Source organism: Sinohyriopsis cumingii, chromosome 4, assembly GCF_028554795.1.
Source record: "Sinohyriopsis cumingii isolate HCF-2022 chromosome 4, ASM2855479v2, whole genome shotgun sequence".
NCBI classification, from domain to species: Eukaryota; Metazoa; Mollusca; class Bivalvia; order Unionida; family Unionidae; genus Sinohyriopsis; species Sinohyriopsis cumingii.
The window spans coordinates 61143839-61167922 of NC_142964.1; the positions used below are offsets into that span (position 1 = coordinate 61143839).

Consider the following 24084-nt stretch of genomic DNA (forward strand, 5'->3'; position numbering starts at 1 on the left):
TCAAGACAGGTAGTCTTTCACTGCAGTGGTTGTTGTTGTTGTAGGGTTTAACGCCATTTTTCAGCACAAGAGAGGCTATACATGGCGGCCAGTATTAATGGTGGAGGAAGAACCCGGAAAAACCCCGGAAAGAACCACCAACCTACGAGAAGCTACTGGCAAGCTTTCTCACATAACCACATTAGCCGAATCCGAAACTTGAACCGACGCAGACAGAGGTGAGATGGCAGTGATCCGTAACGGTGAGCGCTTTCGACCACTCGGCCACTCGGGGCCCCCACTGCAGTGGTCTTTCAATACAGGTTTTATTGTATACACAACATAATGGCAGCCTTGAAACTGTTAGTCAAAAGTCAGCAAAAATTTCTATAGCATCTTCACTAGCCAAGGTTCGATTGTGATAACCCAATCTACAGCATGGCTTATTGAGCAGATATTTCTGTGCTTTGGGTCTGTAAATTTCACTGGATGCGGCGACAAGCCACTGCCTCCAATCAAAATTAAGTTGTTCAAATTTGAACACTGTTCCTACATGATCGAGACAAGGGGAGTACACAACTTAAGTGGACTGATAATTAAGCAATTTTCCACTGCCGGTCCATGTTTGCACAAATGACTTTAACTCAAATAGACCTGTAATACCTTCCCTCTGGTATACAGTCATACTTTCAATGTTAAATGTACAAAGTATCCATTTTAGATCAGTTGCCTCCAGTTTTCAGACGATGTACAATGCACCACACTGTAGGTTAGTTGACATTACATACTAAGGGAGGCAACTCATGAAATCCAATAAATGTTGCTAGGACAAAGCACCAATATATCTGTTCGATCTGCCAAGGTGTAGGTAGGGTTATCATATCGGAACCTTGGCTAACAAAGATGTTTCTATAGTAGAATTCTCTTTTCATATGTTTCATATGTTTGTTGTTTTAAATGATTGTAGACATTTCTTGCATTTATGTTGTAGACATTTCTTGCATTTATGTTGTAGACATTTTTGGCATTTATGTTGTAGACATTTCTGGCATTTATGTTGTAGACATTTCTGGCATTTATGTTGTAGACATTTCTTGCATTTATGTTCATCAAATTAGGACCAATATTAAATAAAGATCATGAAACTTCTGTTTTCTAACTATCCACCTTCCTCATTGAAAGAAAAATTTAATTGGAAGTCAACAGTGTAATGTGATTATTATTACTTTATATTGATATTAAAGGTGGTCGAGAAATGGCATAAATTTAAAGCTAGGCAAAGTGATCATATTGAGGCAAAATAACAGACTCAAGGGTATCTGTTTTACCAGAATTTTTCCATTGCATAGACACTGATACCATAGAAAACAATATATATGATATAGACACATACTTTGAAATGTATTCTTTATGGCTTCTTTTGGTCTTTTGACTTGTTAGTACCACAAGGATTGATCAAATTGATTTAGCTTTATCAGTAAACCCTAAGTTAAAACTACTTTTTTTCAATAACAGAATGAAAATCAGTTCATGTGGCTGGATTCACAAGTGTATGTATTTACATTGTATGATTTGCTGCATGTACCATCTTTATTATTTCAGATGATCTGAAGTTGTTACAGGCTGTAGTATTTCTGGAAGATGCAGCACATGTAAGACTTGACCTTTGAATATAAATATACATTGCTAAGATTCCCTTATTACAGTAATAACAGCTAGAAGAAAAAGATGAATACCTCACCTCAGACCTCAAAACACCCACTCCTCTGACTCTGCTGTAAACCCTCTGCCCTTTCAACATGCCCTTCTGCCTTATCCACCCCCATTCAGAGCACCCATTTGCCTTCTTGAACTATACAGTTAGCAGTTTTATAAACAGTCATTTATCCATCTGCCTTGTTAGTTTAATTGTTTATTTTCATTCTTCTTTTAAACTTCAGTAATTTTTTTCTTAATAGATTGCTCATTATATACTACTTGGATTAAACACCAGAATGTGGGCACATGTTATCCAGCACATAGCTATGAGATCAAGGACGTTACTACAAACACCCTGGTTTAGATACATATCTCATTTATAATTAGTGAAATCGAAGATGACTTCATTTGTTCTTTAGGGCACATTAAACAATAAGTGTCAAAGCCTAAATGTGCGAACAAAAGCCACTCGTTTAAATAAAGGTTAATGCAGCTTCATGTTATACCATATGTAGTCGCTTAGAAGTTGAGTCAAACTGCAAACAACAAAGATACTGACCTGCATAGAATAATGCAACTGCATATCAGGGTCTATTTTGCTTGCTATTCTGGTTGCTCCTAACAAACTGCACAGACCCCTACCTTATGTCACATTATGCAATGGCAGGTCAGGGTTTGTGCAGTTTGCAGTTAGACTCATCTTATAAGCGAGTATATACTGTACCATTTGTTTGATGGATTTACATGTCTGGTGCCTTTACGCAATGTGAAAAATGTTGTTCTTACCAGATTGATGTCCAGAAAAGATATTTTGCAAAACAAACTCGTTCAGTAGCTTATTTTTTTTGGCAAAAGCTCTTCCAGGTGGGGATTTATGTTTAATTTTCATTAAATTTCTTTACCAACTCAATCTTGTCACAGTTTTGTCACTGTTTATTAGAAACTGACATATTAGCTGACATGGTGCTTCTGAAACCTCATTTTGACATAGAATGAATCATTAATGATATTACATGCTGTATAGCATACGATATGAGATACTACATGCTGTATATGGACTTGGTATATGATTTCATATACATCCTGTATAAATTATGGACTTGGTATGTGATATCAGATACTACTTGCTGTATATGGACATGGTATATGAAATCAGATACTACTTGCTGTATATGGACTTGACATATGATATCAGATACTTGCTGTATATGGACTTGGTATATGATGTCAGATACTGTTTGCTGTATATGTATTTGGCATATGATATCAGATACTACTTGCTGTATATAGACTTGGTATATGATATCAGATACTGTTTGCTGTATATAGACTTGGCATATGATATCAGATACGATTTGCTCTATATGGACTTGGCATATGATATCAGATACTATTTGCGCTATATGGACTTGGCATATGATATCAGATACTACTTACTGTATATAGGCTTGGTATAGGATATAAGATACTATTTGCTGTGTATAGACTTGGCATATGATATCAGATACTACTTGCTGTATATGGAATTGGTATATGATATCCGATACTACTTGCTGTATATGGACTTGGCATATGATATCAGGTAATAATTTCTCTATGTGGACTTAGCGTATGATATCGGATACTACATGCTGAATATGTACATGGCATATGATATCAGATATTACATGCTGTAGATAAATCTAGAGAAAGCTAGAAACCATAGACATTGACATTACATAATTTTCTGTTTTTGTTTTCATTGTACTGTATATATTGCAATTTTTGACATTATTGTTGAAGTTGTAAGTGGTGACTGTAAAGAATACTTTCTCCATAATGTGACTGCCTTATATTATATTTTACAACTCACTGGATCTCATATCTGTGCTTATAATTTATTTATTAATAATATATGGACCGTATGTAATGTATTATTATATATAGTTTGCATATTATTTATACGTAAATTTTAAGTAATGATATGAGTTCCTGTTGTACCAACTATTCCAGTTTTATTATTGATAATAATGCTGCCACATTCACCCTTCCTATATTTGTAAATATTTGTAAAATCTTTAAGATGTAGTCATAATGGTCTTTTATGTATAATTCAGTTTTGGAGTAAATACCTTTTTTTTTGTTCGTTTAAATTTCCTCATGGACAGCTGATAATTTAAGATTGCTCCAGTGGCCTAGTGGTTAGAGTGTCCGCCTCGGATGCGGGAGGTCATGCATTCAATTCCCGGTCGAGTCATACCAAAGACTTACAAAAATGGTACTAACAGCTACCTCTCTTGGCGCTCAGCATTAAGAGGTTAGTGTTAGGACTGGTCGGCCTGGTGTCAGGATAATGTGACTGGGCGGGACATCATGCTACATGTCTGCGGCATGATGCCCCAGTGCTAGATATCACTATAAACTGTCACACTGCAGACATCATAGCGATATGACTGAAAAATTGTTAAGGTTACTTAAAAAAAATATAGCAATCACATGGTTAGACTTGTGTTTACAGTACACACACAAGTATCACTGAGTTAACTTTTTTTTTTGTCAAGTAGAAGAAGCTGAAATATATAAACAGATCTTGATTTCCTTCTTATCGTATGTATCAAAGCATAGACATACATGTACTAGAAATGGAGAAAAAAAAACATGAACAAAAGAACTTGCAGAAATCTAATAATAAAATGAATTATTTCACAAGAATGTTGTACATGTAATGTTAAATAAATAACTGATGTAGGATTTTAAATCATTAACCACAATATAATTTACACAAGTCACCATGTAAGTAAACATAAATAGGTGGAGGTAGCAGTTTAATTAGAGCTTCAACATTTTAATTTTTTTATTGTTATTGCTAATGAAACCATTACAAGCCGAAATTATTTAAATGTTATTTTTTTTCATTAAATTGGTTTTAGTTTTGATACACAATATGAAACAAACTTTCTCTCCATTCTTCAGACTCAACGCAATTGTAATGCTGACCCAGTTAAATTACTTGGAATCTCATTTTCTTGAGTTTTACATTTGTTAAGGGATTGCACCAGCTGTACAATCATTACTTATTCTTGATATTGTGCAGCATTTTCATTGAGACAAAATGTGCAATACATATTATTCGTATTTTTAACATTGTTTCTTTCAAACATTGCACACAGTATCAAGATTAAATAATGTTAACACTGCAATACCAACTGGTGCACACCCTCTTGTTGGGTTGGCAGCAAAATCACAACTTTGTGCATAATTGAGAGCACCACAGGTTGCTGCTTTATAGTGATTGATCACCATGTATTTAAAAGGCATTAACATTTTTATTAATAGTTTCTGTTGTTTATAATAGATATGGTTTAAAGAGAATATTATATTCATATATTCTGCTGACTACTTGACTATTATTAATCAAGCCAAATTGGCAGTCAACAGGGTGATCACTTCATTTACTTTGATGGTACAGTTGATCTGCTTTTCTTGTTTCTAGTATCGGTCTATTGATCACAGAGTGGATAAAAGGTCCATCCAGATGTACAGGCTTTATTTCTCCTCGCATATTGCTTTGTAAGTATATGCATAATTTGTGTATTGAATTCCTTTAAGCAGGTCGTACCAGCTTTAAAAGTAAGGAGACATAATTTACACTTTTCTAGGGCAATTCATGTGGTAAATTATAAAGATTTTGTGTTCAAGCTTTTTTTCTTGTTCTCAGCTCATTTGATTGACGATATGATACCTCTTGATACATCTTCTTTGTCCATCATTCTTTGTGCGTCATTGGTTCACGTTTGTTCTCTGAATGCCTTTCACATATGACCTAATCTGACGGACAGCATCCCATCTGACAGGCAGCATCCTGGCATGAATATCTCACATTTGACTTAATCTGACAGACAGCATCCCATCTGACAGGCAGCATCCTGGCATGAATATCTCACATTTGACTTAATCTGACGGACAGCATCCCATCTGACAGGCAGCATCCTGGCATGAATATCTCACATTTGACTTAATCTGACGGACAGCATCCCATCTGACAGGCAGCATCCTGGCATGAATATCTCACATTTGACTTAATCTGACAGGCAGCATCCCATCTGACAGGCAGCATCCCATCTGCTAGAAAGCATCCTGGCATGAATATCTCACATTTGACTTAATCTGACAGACAGCATCCCATCTGCTAGAAAGCATCCTGGCATGAATGCCTTTCAAATTTATTCCAATGTTGCTGTTGCCAATGCACCACCTATCAGAAAAAGGTCATCATTACTAAAAGCAGAAAAACCATAAATGACTTCTTCCCATAAACTGCTTAACAGAGTTCAGTCAAATTTGATAGAAGTTATTCAGGCATAGAAAACTTTCAGATGCGTTCCAATGATGCTGATCTTCCATAAGTATAGCCACCATTACTAGATAAAGAAGCATGTAAAAGACTTCTCAAAAACTTCTTTGAACACAATTTGTCAGCATAATGAAAGATGGCTGTCAGCATTGTACAAATAATGCACATCCACCACCAAGTATGGCAGCAGTAATTGCTCAAAAAAATAAAATAAAAAAAATAAAAAATAAAAAAATTAAACAGAATTGTTCTCTGCACTTTGTGCAAATTCTTTTAATATCATTTTGGGGAAGAGATCATGTATGAATTCGAGTATAATACGATATATGATATGATCGTGGTGTGGTTCCTGAAATTTTAAATACATGTACGTGTATTTTTCTCGTACCCAGAAAAATACTTTTTAAAAGTAAGAGAAATAGTGTGTAAAACGTTTATTATCATTTTGGGGAAGAGTTCAAGTATCAATTTGAATGTAATATGATCGTGGCTTGGCTTTTGCAATTTAATAATTTCACCAGGTATTTTAAGTGTCATGCCAAAATAAACATTATCGGAAATGTTCCTTGTTACTGATCCATGAGTAAAGCCAATAAGTTGTCTTTGTTATTGTCTTCAATTAATTCTGTATACCATTGTTGCTCAAACAATAGCTGACATGTGTTTCTTTAAGTGCATACACAAACAAGCAGCAGACAATGCGGTAGTTGATAAAAGATTCTCACAATTTAATAAACATTTTTTTTACAAGAACTGCTTGCCTGAATTTGTCCAAACTTGACTAAAGGCATCCTGGCATACAGGGCATTTAATTTTATACAAGCAATGCTGAACCACCATCAAATATGGCAGTTGTTACTAAAATTTAGAGAACTTTAATGACTGCATTTTTTAATCCTATAAAACAGAAATATCCTGGGCTTTGACATTTTTACAAATGTTGCTGGTTTGTCCTCATATTTGATCTTCTTTATTAAATAACAGAACCCATTTGAATGGCATCTTCATTTATCATTAGTCCCATGTTAAAAAGTACTATACTTCAGTTTTGAAAGACAGAGAACAAGTCATGATACCATGTAGTAGTCCTTATAGGTTACTGCATTTGTATGGGAAAATATGAACGAGTTTTGGGATGGAATACTGCACGAACTTGTGAGTGCAGTATATCCTTCCGAAAAAAGGAGTTCATATTTTCCCATACAAATGCAGTAACCTTTTTATTATATGCTCATTTTTTTATTCTACCTAAGGTTTAATTATATAAACAAAATACACTACAAGAAACAACGTAAATGAATGAATCCGTATTCCAAACTAAATACACAAGCACAGATTTGTCATTACACAATGACATCATTATTAATGCGCACATAACTCCGCCCAGATAAATTTGAACTTAGTCATGCACTCGACATAACTTTCAAAAGAAAATGGCATGTCTAGTTAAAATTGAAATTTGCAGTCATATTGTGAATGAATGCGCATTGCAACAACTGTTCCATTTGATCTGGAATGAATATAGTTTGGTATTTTGTTTCGATTTGACGAAAGTTTGTGATTTTGGACTGAATTCATCTGTGCAAATTATACATGAAATACATCAGATTGAAGTGGCGCGGGAGAAGCATGTTTACATTTGCAAATGTGTTCTGTTTCTGTCATTGAATGTTTGAAATCATAATGTGGGAAAAATATGGAGTCTTTCAATTGCAATTATCAAAAAGATGCTATGGAATTTAATGCTTATTTCATTTTGAGTGCAATAAGGAGGATGCAATTGCACTTCATCAAAATTACAGCACAATTTTGAAATGTGTAAATCCAGATTGAAAACCGATTACATGGCTCATGTAATTCGGATTTGCAGAATTAAGAAAGTACATTTTGAGGAAATTCAGGATGTAAAACTAAGTATATTTTATTTTGCCATTCTTATCACCAGCTAAAGAAGACAGTATATGCCTTGTCACTTGTATGTTATTTGTAAGGATCTTATCTTCCGTCTTTTATATAATGTAGCTAGCCTAAATCTGTAACATTGTATCAACGCTGAATGTACCAAAACAGTTTTTTTGCAGTCCATGAAATATGTTTTAGTTCATTCAGAAACAAATTTAAACAACCACAACGTAAAGAGCCTCTTACGCGAGTGTACATGATTTGTGTACATGATTTGTGTACAAATCAAAAGTGCTGGCATCTGCATCATTGTTTGTTTACAATAGAAAGTAGTTCCTTTATGCACGTGAATGCTGTATGTGTATTGTCGCGCGCGTTCAGTATTTGGGAATACTGAACGATTCTGACAATGTAAAGTTAACGGGGAAAAAAATGAGCATATAATAATCTGGGATACTGAATCCAGTATACAGTAGCCCTTTCACAACATTCTAGTTACCTTTGCATTCCACACCACTCAAGTGGCCTAAGTTGATAGAGCATCTGCATCGGATACGGAGCTCATGGGTTTGAAACCCAACTGAGTCATACCAAAGACTTAGAAAAATGGTACTAGCAGATGCATTGCTTGGTGCTTAGTATTAAGAGGTTAGTGTTGCAACTGGTTGGCTTGGTGTCAAGATAATATGACTGGGTGGTACATAATGCTACATGTCTGTGGCATGATGCCCCACTGGTAGACATCACTATAAACTACCAAACTGCAGACATTATAGCGATGTGACTAAAATTGTTAAAGCTACATTAAAAATGTAAATAACACACACAGACACACACACACACACACACACACACCTACTTCACTTTGCATTCCATGCACAAGATTTGACAGACCTTAAACATCTTTAGAGTTTGATATTACCTGTAAAGTACAGGCAAGATAAAGTCACCCCATTTCTGATGGTATTTTAGCCTTTGTTAGTATAGATATCACTTTTTTTATATTTTAGCTCCATTTTTTAAACATTATTGCAAGTTCAGTAATGCACCATACATTGCATTATTTGTTAGGCTCACTAATCATAGCAGCAATGGAGATACAGTGCAACCCTGCTATAACGCGCCCAGCTATAACGCGAATTCGGATATAATGCGGTTGTAGGGTGGCTCCCGAAATATCGTACATTCATTCGTACGTGAAAAAATAATTTTTGTTGAAAGTACTTGAAATAGTGAATAACAAATTTATTATCATTATAGGGAAGAGATCGCATATGAATTCGAATTTAATATGATCGTGGCATGGTTCCTGAAATTTTAAATACATGTATGTGTATATTTCTCATACCAGGAAAAAATATTTTTTTTAAGTACGAGAAATAGTGTGTAAAACATTTATTATCATTTTGGGGAAGAGTTCGCGCATGAATTTTAATATAATACGATTGTGTCGTAGCTTCTAAAATTTAACAATATCACCAGGTACTTGAAGTGTTATGCCAAAATAAACATTATTGGACATGTTACCAGTAAATAATGTCCACTTTATTAGCTTGATATTGAAATATTGAAATGGTATGAAATTGTACAGCGCTCAGCTTTAAAAATTTTTTTTTTATAAAAGTGACTCGTGACCATTGCAGGCCTACTGTACTTAGTTCTCGGGTTTTACATGTGCATGGGGTTTACTTATGAACTCGTTATTAATTTCCTATTTTTTCATAAAAATATTTTACATGCATTATAGATGAACTGAATGCCACGACAGCATGATAGTAAACGGTGTTGATATCCTATTCATCATATACCATAGACATGAATACACATATATGTACCAATGAGTTGTTCTCTCAAAAAAGTAAAATACTGTAAAACCTCACATTAATGTGACTCCGATATTAACGCGATCCAATTTTGTGGACCCCAACTATCGCGTTATAGCAGGGTTCCACTGTAATTGTAACCTACTTTTACCAGTGATAAACCTTGTATTTTTGCAATGGCAACATTGTTCTGACATTGGTTGCAGTAAACTGCTTTTTGTGCAATGTAAATGGATTGCAAACCGTTGGAGCAGGTGAGACATTACAGTATTTTATAGAATTCTCAATTTATTATTTTTTTATATTTTTTATCAAGGCATTTTATGCAGGCAGAAATGATCCTACATCAATATCTTAAACAGGTATTAATTTTTAAAATCATTGTACCTTTTACATTTCGACAATAGTTTAAAACCTCCAATTTGAGAATTGTACGTAACATGTCTTTACATCGATGAAGCAACAGCAGACATGAAATGTAGTGTCAATATTAATAAATTTTAGTAATTCTATGAAAAAAGCAAAATTAGATGAACTAATTTTCAGACTTTCATATGGTCTAAATTAAATTAATTTCAGTTTAAATGTTTTGCACTGACAAACATCCAGTCCTTTGATTAATTGTACCATTAGTTAAGTTCTGTATTATGTTAAATATGCCAAAAAATGAGGCCATCATTACCTTTCTTAGTTTATTCTTTTTATTTCATTTTGTCGCCAATTCTAAAACTTCTTTCCAGATTGCGACACTTTGTGATATTTGTTCTCCACATGTTGGCTTTTCTGGAGTTTCCATCATCCTTGACATGGAGCTCGGACAGTCGTACTCGTGGCAACAGGGTTAATATTTCATGTGGAGTCACTGAATCAATAGAACTTGTTTGTCTTGGTTTGCTGCTGTGGGATGCATTCATGAAGGTATAAAATATTTATTTTGGTATTTTATATTTTGTGTACTTGTTCTTATGTTATTCTCAGCATTGTATTTAATACATATTGGAAGAAAAAGATGCATCGCTCATGGTTGAAAGATAATTGTATCTAGAAGGCAAGATAAAAAAAATGTATTTATTTATTAAATCATACGGTTAAATTTTTCTTGTAACAAGATATTTTATGGATATTTATGTGTATTCTGTAATTCAGATGTTGTTCATCTCACAATAAAGTCTAAATTTCATTATATTTTTTATTTATGTCATAATATATGCTGACTCTTTATTTTTCGTTCAATTTGCAGATATACCTACATGGCTGGCAGTCATTACGCATAAACAAATGGCTGGCAGTTGAATGTGCAGTTCTTCTGGTTTCATATGTGGATCTTTTTGTATCACTGGGACTTGGATGTTCGGAGGTAAAATGAAAAAAATTCACAATTCAGCCATAAGCCATCATTTTCATAGCACCATTTTATTAACATTCAGTAAACTATTTTTTTCTCAGAAAGGAGGGTTCTTCATGATTCTGCTCAAAATTCTGAAATAAAAAATTTCATTTTATGTCGAATACTTTTTAAGAATTTATAGTGTATTATGGTCCTAGTTTTAGACCCGTACTAATGCTGTGCATCATGTAGACAAGGAATGTACAATCTGTGGCCATGGACCAGATCCAGCCCAAAACATGGTTTTATCCATTTATTTACTGTATAGGGTATGGTGTTAAAAATTACTTATCAGGCCCACATCCAGAAGGATGTTGTACATGTCTGCTGTTAACCCTCGGTAATTTGTCCTGTAACCTCAATTCTGTGAATCAGAATCAGGTGTCAAGAAATGTGGTCAAAATGAACAGAAATAAAGCATATTTATATTCAGCAAATGAAAAGAAAAAAATTTCATGTGAAACCAGAAGATAATATTTATTATCATAAGTTAATTTACTCTATTAAAGTTGTATTGATTTACATTGAATGTACAGGTGTCCCATTATTGATTCCCTGCAATTTTCTGATGAGGACCTTAATTTTCTGAAGCCTGATGGTCAAAGACTTTTTGTGTCAGAATGCTATGGAGAGATATGTTCCAATTTTTTCATTATATTAACTTTGTAACAAATAACCTTTCACGTGTACAGAGGTTTAATATTAATCAAGCAGACTATTTTGTAAACTTTCTGACAAACATCAGGACTGATATGTTTGGCTCAGAAATATAATTACACCACCATACCTGTTCGAAATATAGATATAATACAAATCTGATAAAGATTTGCATGGTCTGTTATGTGCAGTCCGAAGAAACTCCAGACTAAACATGACTTCAACCCAATATTTTGTCCTGTAGTGCTTTGAGTTCTGCTGTATTATTATGGCTTGGGTTACAGTGCATTGGACAGTAAAAACCAGGGCCTGGGGGAAAATAATTGAAGTGAAGTGAAAACAAGGTGTGCCTTCTTTTGGAGTGCTAGGTGGTTGTGCAGGTGTTGATTAAACTTTTTAATACAGTTTAAAAATAAAACAAATTATGCCATTTTACATCTTTGGTAAAGAAAAGTACAAATAATACCAGTCAGGAAAAATGTTATAAGAATAATTTAGTTATATATAAGACTAGTCTTTTTAAAATCATATGCATCATGAAATCATAATCTTCATGATGTCAACACTTTCTCAAGGGATGAGATCAGAATGCATCTGCTTGATGTAGACAAACCACAAGAGGCATAGTTGTTTTCTTTTTTTCTTCCCCAAATTGTAATCTGCAACTTCTCTGTACAGACTTACATGATTTTTCAGCTTCATTATTTCAGAGAAATTGTGTCAGTTGAAAAGAAATCATTTGATAGATATAGCTATTAGAAATATTTATAAGTCACATCATTTGCATTGTTGGTGTTATTGTGTCATTCCAAGCAGCCTTGGTAAAAACAGCTGAAACTATTCAAATGGATACTGTATATACATGTTTATAAGTTCAGTCCAGTTGCAAACACCGTAGACCTTTATTTACGATCACATAATGTGTCAGCAGATCAGGGCCTGTGTTGCTTGTTTCATTGATTACATCTTTAATACCAGAAAAAGGTGGACAATTAGAATTTAAATAGCTCCAAGCCCCCATTCAGCAATGCTGATAGTCTAGGTATATAAATAGTTCAAGTTGCAAACTATAACAGTTTAATAAAATATAGCAAATGTATTCAATAATTTCATTGACAAATTTCTCAATCTCGTTTTTTTTCCAAACCAATACAATCAATGACCTATTAACAGTTGCCAATTATTATTCCATCATATAAAATTAAAGGTCTTAAGTGAGAGTGTTTCCTTTCAGTGTTGTCTTTGTTACTCATCTGTCAATCACCGTCTGCCTCTTGTTTCTCTATGGCACATGCTGCCCTGACACTATGGATCCATTTCTCCAACACTTCCAGTGCTCTCTATCATGTGCTTCCTCCAACACTGCAACTCCACACAAACCGCTGACATCACTATAAGCACCTATCACAGGCTATCCCCGTCTCTTCCATCCTCTCCAATCATTGGTGTCAAACTCTTAACTCCCACCCGGAAAGCCTTTGTTCGCAAATCCAAACCTAGAATTCCAACTAGAATTTCCTTCCTGCCTTTTAACAAGTGAAAAACTTAGCCACTTGGAGTGCAGTCTGATGGCTGTCAACTTCTCTGTTATTTGCCTCTGTCAAGGTTCCCACATGTACTGACTGAAAAATGTTTAGTTCGAATATAAGTGGTTGCGTGCTTAGACTCAGCCCTAGATTTAAATCTCTTAGTTTTGAATGGATATGGTCTGGTGTCTTTGGAAACTGCCATGACTAATTTAACACTTGTCACTCTCTGGTTTCCATTTTTCCAAAGCCCAAAATTGCATTCAAGTCGGTCGTGACATCACTGACAGATTGAAAAACAAACATTGGAGTCTCTACCTCATCTGCCTGGTTGTAGAATCCCTTTGAATTTACCATGGACAGGTCATTGCATAATGGTTAAACAACAGACAGGCAGTCTCTTTGTGTCCAGAATCAGGTCTATAGTTGTAATCTTACATAATACATATTGACATTATCCAGGGTGTTCTTAACTACGAATTAACTATAAGAAGATATGTATACATGAGGTATCAGCAAATTTTCCGACAATGTTACACACTACCCAGTCAATAATATGTTAGGATTTAATCCAGTCTTTCAAATCCAGCCCTCCCAAGCCAATAAAGAAATCTTATCACCTTATTGCTTATTTTGCATTAAAAGATCTAAAATCTTAGCTGCTTACTAAGAAAGAGGCATTTGCATCAATATTGGTATTACTCAGCTCTGGTTTGGTTGTGACATTACATTCATTATTTTAGGAAAGTATTTGCTTATATTCAGGGATGATACTGATTTATTATTTAGGGTTGTAAGGTGGCCCCAATTTCCAGAATTTGTATTTTGACTTTTCCCCATTGGAAGTTAATAAATCTTGCTTGCTAGAACTTGTCTCCCATTCCTTCTGTACTCATCCATATAACTATTTCAGAATGGTAATTTTACCTATTTCCTTAAGCAGAAATAATCTTAGTCATACAAAAGCTTGATATTGCTTTCAGGTGCATTTAATCATAATAAATTGGGGGCCAAGCTGGGTCTTGATGTCAGGAAGAAATCACGTCCCCAGCCAAAATAGTCAACATTGACAAAAATAGTCTGAGTTGGGTGTAGAAAGTTCAAAATAGTCACTTTATACTAATGATTTTATATATTTTAATGTCAGTTTATTAACATGATGATGAGATATCATTGAATTTTATACAAATATTAAAACATTTCTTGCTTCGCTTCAACACAGCTTTTGTATAACATCACACAGCTACTGCAAAAATAGGTATATTGGCAACATTTTCCACAGCAATAATCCTCTTTCCATATATTTGGATGATGAAATATTGGATAAAATGATTAATTTATTTGTGATGGATCTGCATATGTCTACATCACCATAATTTGCTTCATAATGGGGAAAACAATAAATTTTCACTTGATTTTTAAGGTTTTGGTAGGAATTTCATATGTAGCCGTTTAGTTTCTCATACTTATCATTATCAAACGAGTACCACAATGGACTGCAGAATGTTAAGCTTGTATTTTATCTTTCCACCTTATTTGAAGGGATAATTAACACAAAAGGCAATGTATTTTAAGAATTAATGCATTTTACTGAGACAAAATTGGGTGGGAGCAGTGTCATGAAGTCAGTGCAGGCAGACTGAACTTCATCTTTTGGGTGAAATGACAGATTTGAATCATCCTTTGGCATGGACCCAGTAAGTATTTGGGATTCTGCAACAATATACATTTATTACTTACAAGAGTGGGACAGCTCCCCATTTCCATAACAACAAATTTGTGTTTCTTTGATAATTAGAACAGTTTTTGTGACTAGTTGACAAAACATATTGGTAATGGTTGATGAAGACATTAGTGCTTTGTAAGTTCAACACATGGTATAAGATTCATATGCCTAAATATGCTTGGTCAAATGGTAAATGACTTTTCAACTACTTCTACTAAATCAAATGATATTTTTATGACATTCTGTTTCATAATATTTTATTGAAAATGGAATGTAGTTTTAATTAGTGTTTAGCATTTAATTATTGTAATTTGATTAGTGTTCATTATTCTTGTTTGTTGACTTGATTCTGCTTGGTAAATATAGTGAAGGATTCCTATCTTTAGAACACAGAACTTTAATTTGATATAAAACTTACTAATAATGCCGTATGTGAGAAAGCGTGCCAGTAGCTTCTCGTGGGTCGGTGGTTCAATCTGGGGTTTTCCTGGGTTCTTTCTCCACCATAAATACTGGCCGCAATGTATAGCCTATCGTGTGCTGAAAAATGGCCTTAAACCCAACAATAACAACTACTAATAATGCATGTGTTCAAAGGGCAGCTATTCTAACAACCTGTAACTAACAGAAATATTATAATGCAGCCTTAATTTATATTATGTTACGTAAATAAGCAGATGAATTTCATACATATAGAGGACTTGTTACATAACAAAATGTGTACCAAGAAACAATAAGAGGACTTGTGACATAACAAAAATGTGTACCAAGAAACAATAAGAGGACTTGTTACATAACAAAATGTGTACCAAGAACCAATAAGAGGAATTGTTGCATAACAAAATGTGTACCAAGAAACAATAAGAGGACTTGTTACATAACAAAATGTGTACCAAGAAACAATAAGAGGACTTGTTACATAACAAAATGTGTACAAAGAGATAATAAGAGGACTTGTTACATAACAAAATGTGTACCAAGAACCAATAAGAGGAATTGTTGCATAACAAAATGTGTACCAAGAAACAATAAGAGGACTTGTTACATAACAAAATGTGTACCAAGAAACAATAAGAGGACTTGTTACATAACAAAATGTGTACCAAGAAACAATAAGAGGACTTGTTACATAACAAAATGTGTACCAAGAAACAATAAGAGGACTTGTTACATAACAAAATGTGTACAAAGAGATAATAAGAGGATTTGTTACATAACAATATGTGTACCAAGAAACAATAAGAACAGCAACTTCTACTGCTTCCACTATGTAAAAAGATATCTACCCAGCTAAACAAGAACAAAGTTAATAAAACTGCTGGTAATATTTGTTTATATTGACTTTTGTTCTGTTATAAAGGAACATCTAAAAATAAACAGAACAAAAATCGCAAGTGATGGTTTAGGTGGCTGAAAATCCGAAGACTCTGTGTTAAAACTTTGTTAAAACACTTGTTTTGCAATGAAAAATTTCCAATTTTAGCAATTTGGGTCTCAAAATTTTATTGTTGGAATCATCCCAGATATTTTACAGCAAAGTTATTTATGTGGCATATCAGGGATACTCATATTTGTATCGTCTATTTTGTTTTACTCCTTAATTTTTTTTTTCACTTTAGATTTTTGCATAGAAAACTTGGGTTGCATAAAATGTTTACGTTACTATTAATTTTTCACCAGTGATTATATGTATATTTGAAAAATAAATTTTGTGCACAAGTTTGGAAGTTTGTTTTCTCCATTTACAGACAGTTCGAGTCAGAAGAATGTTGCGTCCAATCTTCATTATACAGAATTCCTCTCTTATGAAAAAGATCTTGAATTGTTTACGCAAGACTATGCCACAGGTAGTAGGGTAGGTATGCTTAGTGACATTTTTATAATTAATGCAGTGTACGTTATCTGATCCTTTTGTACACGGGTAAAACAAGAAAATAGTCATATTGGAACTCTCCTTGTCATAGACCAGAAGAACTGATGGGATGCTCTGTTGTCGATTATCCATCCACTAGAACAAGTTGGTTATCACTATTTGCCCTAAACTTTTTGAAGGATTACCATAAAACTTTACCCACACATTCCTCCCAACTTTTTGAAGGATTACCATAAAACTTTACCCACACATTCCTCCCAAGGTCTAATTCATCTTCAGTGAAAATAGTGTTACACAAACATTAAATATGGCCACTATCTTGAAAATGTTGTTACAGCCCCTTCTAGATCGACATGAGGTTTCTGCTGAAAGACTTCTTATGATGTGTAGTTAGTTCAAAATGAACAGTGTGCCATTCGGACATTGATTATGGCTGCCATAGCAGTCATCTGGAACATCTTGTTACTACACCTCCTAAACAGAAAGACACATCAGCATGGGGTTTTCACCAGAAGACTCATGTTGTTTTGTTGGTCCTAAATAAAAATAATACCAATCTGACTTTAATTAATCGTATCACTACTCCTCCAATGGTCAGGTCGAATGAGATTTTCACCAAAAGATTTCTGGAGATATCTTGTTGATGCTAAACGACAATGTTGCTGATCTGACATCCAATATGACTGCCATGGAAGCCATCTTGAAAATATAATTTTTGCTACTCATTCTAAACAGAAAGTCATATAAATATGGAGTTTTCTCTAGAAGTCTATCATGTATGTATATTTTTGAATTTAAATGATACCTCACAGAAATCCAGAAATACAGTGTAGCCAAAATGGGTGGCCATCTTGGAAATTGTGTTATTGCCACTCCTGATGAATGGATGGCCATATCAATATAGGGTTTTCACCAAAAGACTTCTTATGACATCTTGTTGATCATAAGTGACAATGGTGCTAATCGTTCATCTAATTGGGCTCCCCAAATGGCCATCAAGAAATCTTGTTATCACTACTCAACCTGAATGGATAGTCATATGAACATGGACACTTCACCAAAAGATTTGTAATAATGTCCAGTTGGTGTTAAATGAAACTGGTGCTGATCTGAAGTCCAGTATGGCCATCACATGGGTCATTTTGAAGATCAGCACTCAGCATTTGAAAAAAATGGTATTATCTTTGATTCCTGGAAATTCGTTTTGGACAATAGGGTGTTGGTCCCTCTGAGAAATTCTTGGTTGGATTGGTTTCACTTTTCCTTTTCACACCAAAATGTGAATGGCTATAGTCAGATTGGTTTGGGAGAGCTAGCATCATTATGTTATTCAGGTAATAACACACACTTGGACCCTGACTGGTATATATTGAACAATAAATATTGCCATTTAACACTGAATAGAAAAGGATACTTAAAAGTCATAGAGATTCCTTTTTGTAGCAAACTTTTAATTTTAAAATAATGAATTTATGAAAAATTAGCTTGTGAGACAATAAAAATAAAAAGTCTGTTCAAGTCTTGGCAGTTTAATGTTGTGCTAGTTCTAATGCTATTTTGCTTTTTTTCAGTTCACATAGCAACACAAATATTTTGATTATTTATGTGCAGAATTTTGTGTTTAAATTTATCTTCTTCCCTATTTGACATTGTTCAATCTTTGTGATCATATTACCATAAATTATTATGCACATAAACATTTTTTATTTTACATATCAAAACCATCAGGTAAGATCTTTAACGTAGATGATGCAAAAGTTTAGGTAGATGTACTAGGAATCATTTATTTCATTAATACACTTCAGGGTCCATAGTATGATTAGGGGTGGTTAACCAAAATTTCCATTTCAATCTGATACATAGTAAAAGCTTTGTTTCCCTACCTTAATGTTGTCCTCTCCCCCTCCCCATTTTTTCTCCATAGAAGGCTATGAAATAACTGCTTTTTTCACTTAAATGCATGAAAGGAACAGTATGAAGGATTTTTCTGTTGCACATACACATCTTGTATTCATCTTTGTTGCTGAATAAATTACCATTTCTGGTGGTAATTATGATAAATTCTATTAGATTATTTTCAAGAAATTACACATTGATTTCTGTGAAATGAATGATATAATATATATGCTCTCTTATAATTGAAGTCCAACTGCAGACTGCACAGACCAAGATCCACTGTCTCACAGTGTACTGGTAAATCTGTGTCTATGCAGTTTGTTAGGAGCTATCAATAGAACAAAGAACATAGATCCTGATCTAAAAGTGTGGAGAATTGTACTTGTCTACACATCAGTTTTTAATAGTGGCCTGTATGTACCAAAATCTGTCATGGAAGTTACTCATAATTTTACTATTGTCTTTTGCTTGATGGAGTATGTGTACTATGGAAAGTCTGGTTCCCTTTGTCAGAAAGATTTGCTCATGAACAAAACATCTAAATGGAAACAAGAGTTAGACTGGTGTTACACACACACACACACACACACACACACACACCATCTTCAGGATTAATGTGTATGAATTAATTGTTCAAACAGATATGCTGTTTTGAATGCAAAAAATTAATAAATGTTTAAAATGCAAATTAATTATGAAATGCATGAATTAACACTTTGCCATTTCAGATGACTTCTTTTTAATAGAGATGCAATTAAGATCAGATGTTATTGATGATGGAAACCTATTAACATTATTAACATTGGTGCATTATGCGACAGCAGATCTGGGTCTGTACACTTTGCAGTTGGACTTGACTTATAAGCAAGAATATGTAGTACTTATTTCTGTGTTAAACCTTTTCTAAAAATAGCCACCCTTATTAAGTTAGCACTTTTTGATGCAGTAAAATCCAATGTCCATGGGTACAATCACAAGAAAATTCTAGGTATATATGAAAACTTACTTTTTCCAAAACTAGAAGTTATTTGTCTCCTTGGTGCCACTAAAGTAACTTCAGATGTCATCATAAATGACCACAGCATGCAGTTTACAATGTCCTCAGAAATCAAGATTTTTATCCAAACTGATGTTGGACAAGTGATCGCTTGCACCCTTACACATGGATTGAGGATCAGATACTGGACAGTAGAGTATCAATATTTTACCACTGTGCTGTTTAGGCTTTCTAAGTTTAAACATACAGTAAAGCTTCAATACCTCAAAAATCAATCACTTGACTGAATATCATTCATACTTACCTAAAATCAAATCCAACTGCAACCCTAATATGCCTTCACATAATGCACCAACATATCAGGGTCTACCATTATGTCGTTTGTTCAAATGATTTTACTCCTAACTTCATATACCCAGATTTGATGGAGCATTATGCAGTGGCAGTTCTTAGTCTGTGCAGTTTGCAGTTCAACTAGATTTATTCGCAAGTATAGTACAGTCGGCCTCGCTTAACTCATTAACCCCTGGTGCTGCGTTTATGTTGCAGGAGGTAGTAGCTTACTGCCGAGCTCTGTAGCATCAAGGTCTTGTATGATACACTAAAGTGGGTGGTATTATAGAAAGGTAGACAGAAGTTAGACTTACAATGATACCAAATAATGTGGACGTTTTAGTTGCACTACAAAATACAGAGGGAAAAACCTAATTTTTTGGACGCGTTTTCTACCTAAATTTTGCCCGTGGTCGGAATTCGATTTTATGTCAGGATTTTAGACTTTTTGGCCTCAGATGTAAGGCAGACCGGTTTGAACAGCACACAGACAGGTGAACCTTTGCAAAAAGTAGGACAAGGTGGGCATTTGGAATGAAGAATGGTTTCGATATGAAAATGATGGGTCCGTTAAACAAATAAAAAAAAAAGAACTCCAACCTTTCCCCATCTGCTCATGCACAAGCAAAATAACCAATGGAAAACAATGTTTCTAACACAACTAGGCATTAGGCTAATGGAAAATCTCTTCAAAGTCGATGTATTAGAATGTATTCAGAAATATTCCCCAAAATGTGTTTCCTACTTGCATTTCAGGCAAAAATGACAATAACCTCCAGGGGGTTAATGAGTTAAATAATTCATTCAACCTGATATAAAGCCCTGTATTGCCTACAACCTCAGTACTCAAAACATCTTAAAACTCAAACATTTTTGGCAGACCGTACTTCAAGTTTTAGAACTTATAAACTACGACATGAACATCAGTAAAAAGGTTTTCTTTTTACATTTGAAGATCACTTGTTTGCGCATCATGTATACTAATTTTTTCTTGAATGACCACTGATCCCAGCTAAATTAAAGTTACTTAACCCTTGTCTCTGCTCAGTAATTATGTAATTGTAATCTTGTTTCAGTGTTTTGGTGTTGATGGTGCTGCATATATATGTCTTCACCTTGTTTGGAATGCTTTTGTTCTCCAAACCCGTAAGTAGCTTTTAAATAAGTATAACCTGATTCACGTAACTGTGCTGTATAATTCATACCCTCGTGTACTGTTTATCAGAATACATTTAGGTCGCATACCATATTTCTGTTGCTATTTTCAAGAAAAGAATTTTTGTGTGTGATTATTCAATTAAAATTTGTATTCAGGCACAATATGTCGACTTTTGGAGTGACTCATAACTTTCAAATCTTGAGAAAAGCCCTTTGATAGTGTACATAAAATTGCCATGCTATATTTAGGTCTGATGCAACCTGCTTCATCTGATGCTGGCATCGTGAGAGCAACTTTAAATTCTGACATGGAGAAAACAAGAAAAATCTTTCTTAAAGTGTTGTGTGCAGCATATGCATTGCGGTATTAATGCAAATATCGACTCAGTTTAAGTAGGCAGAGTTGATGGTAAATGTTTCACTTCAGAATTGAACTTGGCTTGAATAACCTACACTTTTTTGCTTTGGTTCTTCATGCAATGTCAAATAGTTTCAAGATTCATGAGTCCATGAATGCCGTAAAATAGAAAGTTGAATTTAATATAAAAAATAACAAATATCTAGAAAAAAATAACAGAACTGTATTTTAACCATTGTTCACAAATATTGACAAAGCACACAAGAAGGGCAAATTAATACATAAGTAGTTCCTTTCTGGTATTATGAACAATTAACTTCTAGTTATCTGTGACACATGATGTAATTCTAGCCAATCTGAATGATTCTTACAAAGGCTGTGTAAAAATAGATAGTTACCCTGATGTACAACACATTTGAATTTAGTTTGATTTTTTTAGGCAGTATGCAAATTCATGTATAGTTAAACTGGAAAATGATACAGTTGTTGTTTTGGCACTTTATCTTCCTTTGGATATTGTGTTCACCTTTGTTAGCTACAGAGTTGTACAGTATATGAAAATGTACTATATAACCAGGGACAAACATTAGCCATCATATTTTAATAAAATAAAAACAGAACATCTAGATTGTAATGGATGCATTTTGAATCTCCCCTGATATAATACTGTAAGAATTGATAAAATTATGGTAGTCGTAGCCATTGGCATTTGATAAGCAAATCTGACTGGAGGGTCAGAATGAGGTTTGATTCAATTTTTGACAACAAATTCTACCAACAAGTAATAGTTTCCCAATTCCCAATCACGTATCATGAATATTTTTATAGTTTCCAGTTAGAGACACTAATCAAGATGGTGGATCGTTTGAATAGTTTTAGCTATACGTTAATAGAGTTAGCATACAAAATTTATAGTTAACAGTTTTAGCAATGCAGCAAAAGTTTTAGCTGTCAATAGAATGAGTATACAAAACTGAATAGCTAACAGTGAGTAGTAAATTGCAATTAGTTGCTTATATGATGGTAAGACATGCCATTTTAATATTACAATCACCATACATATTTTAGATATCAGTTGTCTCCAGCACACAGTGATGGCATCTGGTGCACTCATATGAGATAATTTATTCCATATTTTCTCACATGGGCAGATAGTGTCACACATACATAGAAATGAAAAAAATTAAGGCCTTTACCAGAAAATTAGTTTATTACAGTTGTGATTCTGCAGGACACAAAAGTGAAAGGAACTATTGCTTTACTGTATTTTTAAATGTAGAATATGAAATGTGCATGATAGAAAATTTGGTGGTGCTACCCCTTTTATAACAATGCCTGACAGGAAATCAAAATAGTATCTTTTAACATTTTTGTTCCCTCATGATTGATGACCCATTTTATCAAGTCATTAGCAGGAGGCAAGACATAGCTGTCACTTTTACAGCATCTGGCAACAGCATTGTCATGTCCACATTAGCAGGAAGCAAGACATAGCTGTCACTTTTACAGTATCTGGCAACAGCATTATCAAGTCCACATTAGCAGGAAGCAAGACATAGCTGTCACTTTTACAGCATTTGGCAACAGCATTGTCAAGTCCACATTAGCAGGAAGCAAGACAGCTGTCACTTTTACATCATCTGGCAACAACATTGTCAAGATTACCAGTTTGTTGTGGTTTTCTCTAAAGGTTAACATTATTTTGCATATATTTCTTAAAACCCTTGATAGATTATCATGATATTTGACTTGAATCATTATGAAGCTAAGAGTTCTAGGGTATGTTTAATTGTCTCATCAGCCTTACTGTCAAAGTCCCCATTGGCACAGCCAGAAATATTGTGAGAGTGGTGGTGGTGGCATCATCAAGTAGGTGTGGGCTCAGTGGGACAGAAAGACCAGTAAGACCTAATATGTAATGCCCTACTTGTTTAATGTTTTCAGGGCATATATATATATATATATATATATATATATATATATATATATATATATATATATATATATATATATATATATAAGAGAGAGAGAGAGAACTTACTCTTGGAAATATTGTGGTTGAGTTGTGCTTCACTTGATCAAAAGGCCCCCCCCCCATCCCAATTCTTCTCGAAAACCTTGTTATCACTACTGCATCTGAACAGAAAGTCATTTTGACATGAGGTTTTCACCAGAAGAATTCTTATGATATCTGTTTGGTCCTGAATGAAAATGGTTTTGCTTAGTCGTCAAGGATGGCTACCATGGTGGCCATCTTGAAATCTTATAACTGTGTCTTCTGAATAGATAGTTATATCAGCATCAGGATTTCACTAAAAGACTTTTTACGATGTCTAATTGGTCCTGAAGGAAAATAGTGCCAATCTGATATCCAGTATGGCCACCATGACATCCATTTTGAGAATCTTGTTATTGCTACTCTTCCTAAACTGACATAT

General features: G+C 34.1%; 1 protein-coding gene across 1 annotated transcript in view; it reads left to right on the plus strand.

Moving 5' to 3' along the window:
• The window catches only part of LOC149801276 (two pore channel protein 2-like), a 115316-nt gene that overhangs the window by 6070 nt on the left and 85162 nt on the right, over positions 1-24084 (plus strand). Inside the window, exons 2-7 of the mRNA XM_089955335.1 lie at positions 1582-1631; positions 5150-5226; positions 10476-10653; positions 10976-11092; positions 16780-16886; positions 21207-21276. Coding sequence (XP_089811461.1) covers positions 1582-1631; positions 5150-5226; positions 10476-10653; positions 10976-11092; positions 16780-16886; positions 21207-21276 — 599 coding nt within the window. The remainder of the gene's footprint in view (positions 1-1581; positions 1632-5149; positions 5227-10475; positions 10654-10975; positions 11093-16779; positions 16887-21206; positions 21277-24084) is intronic.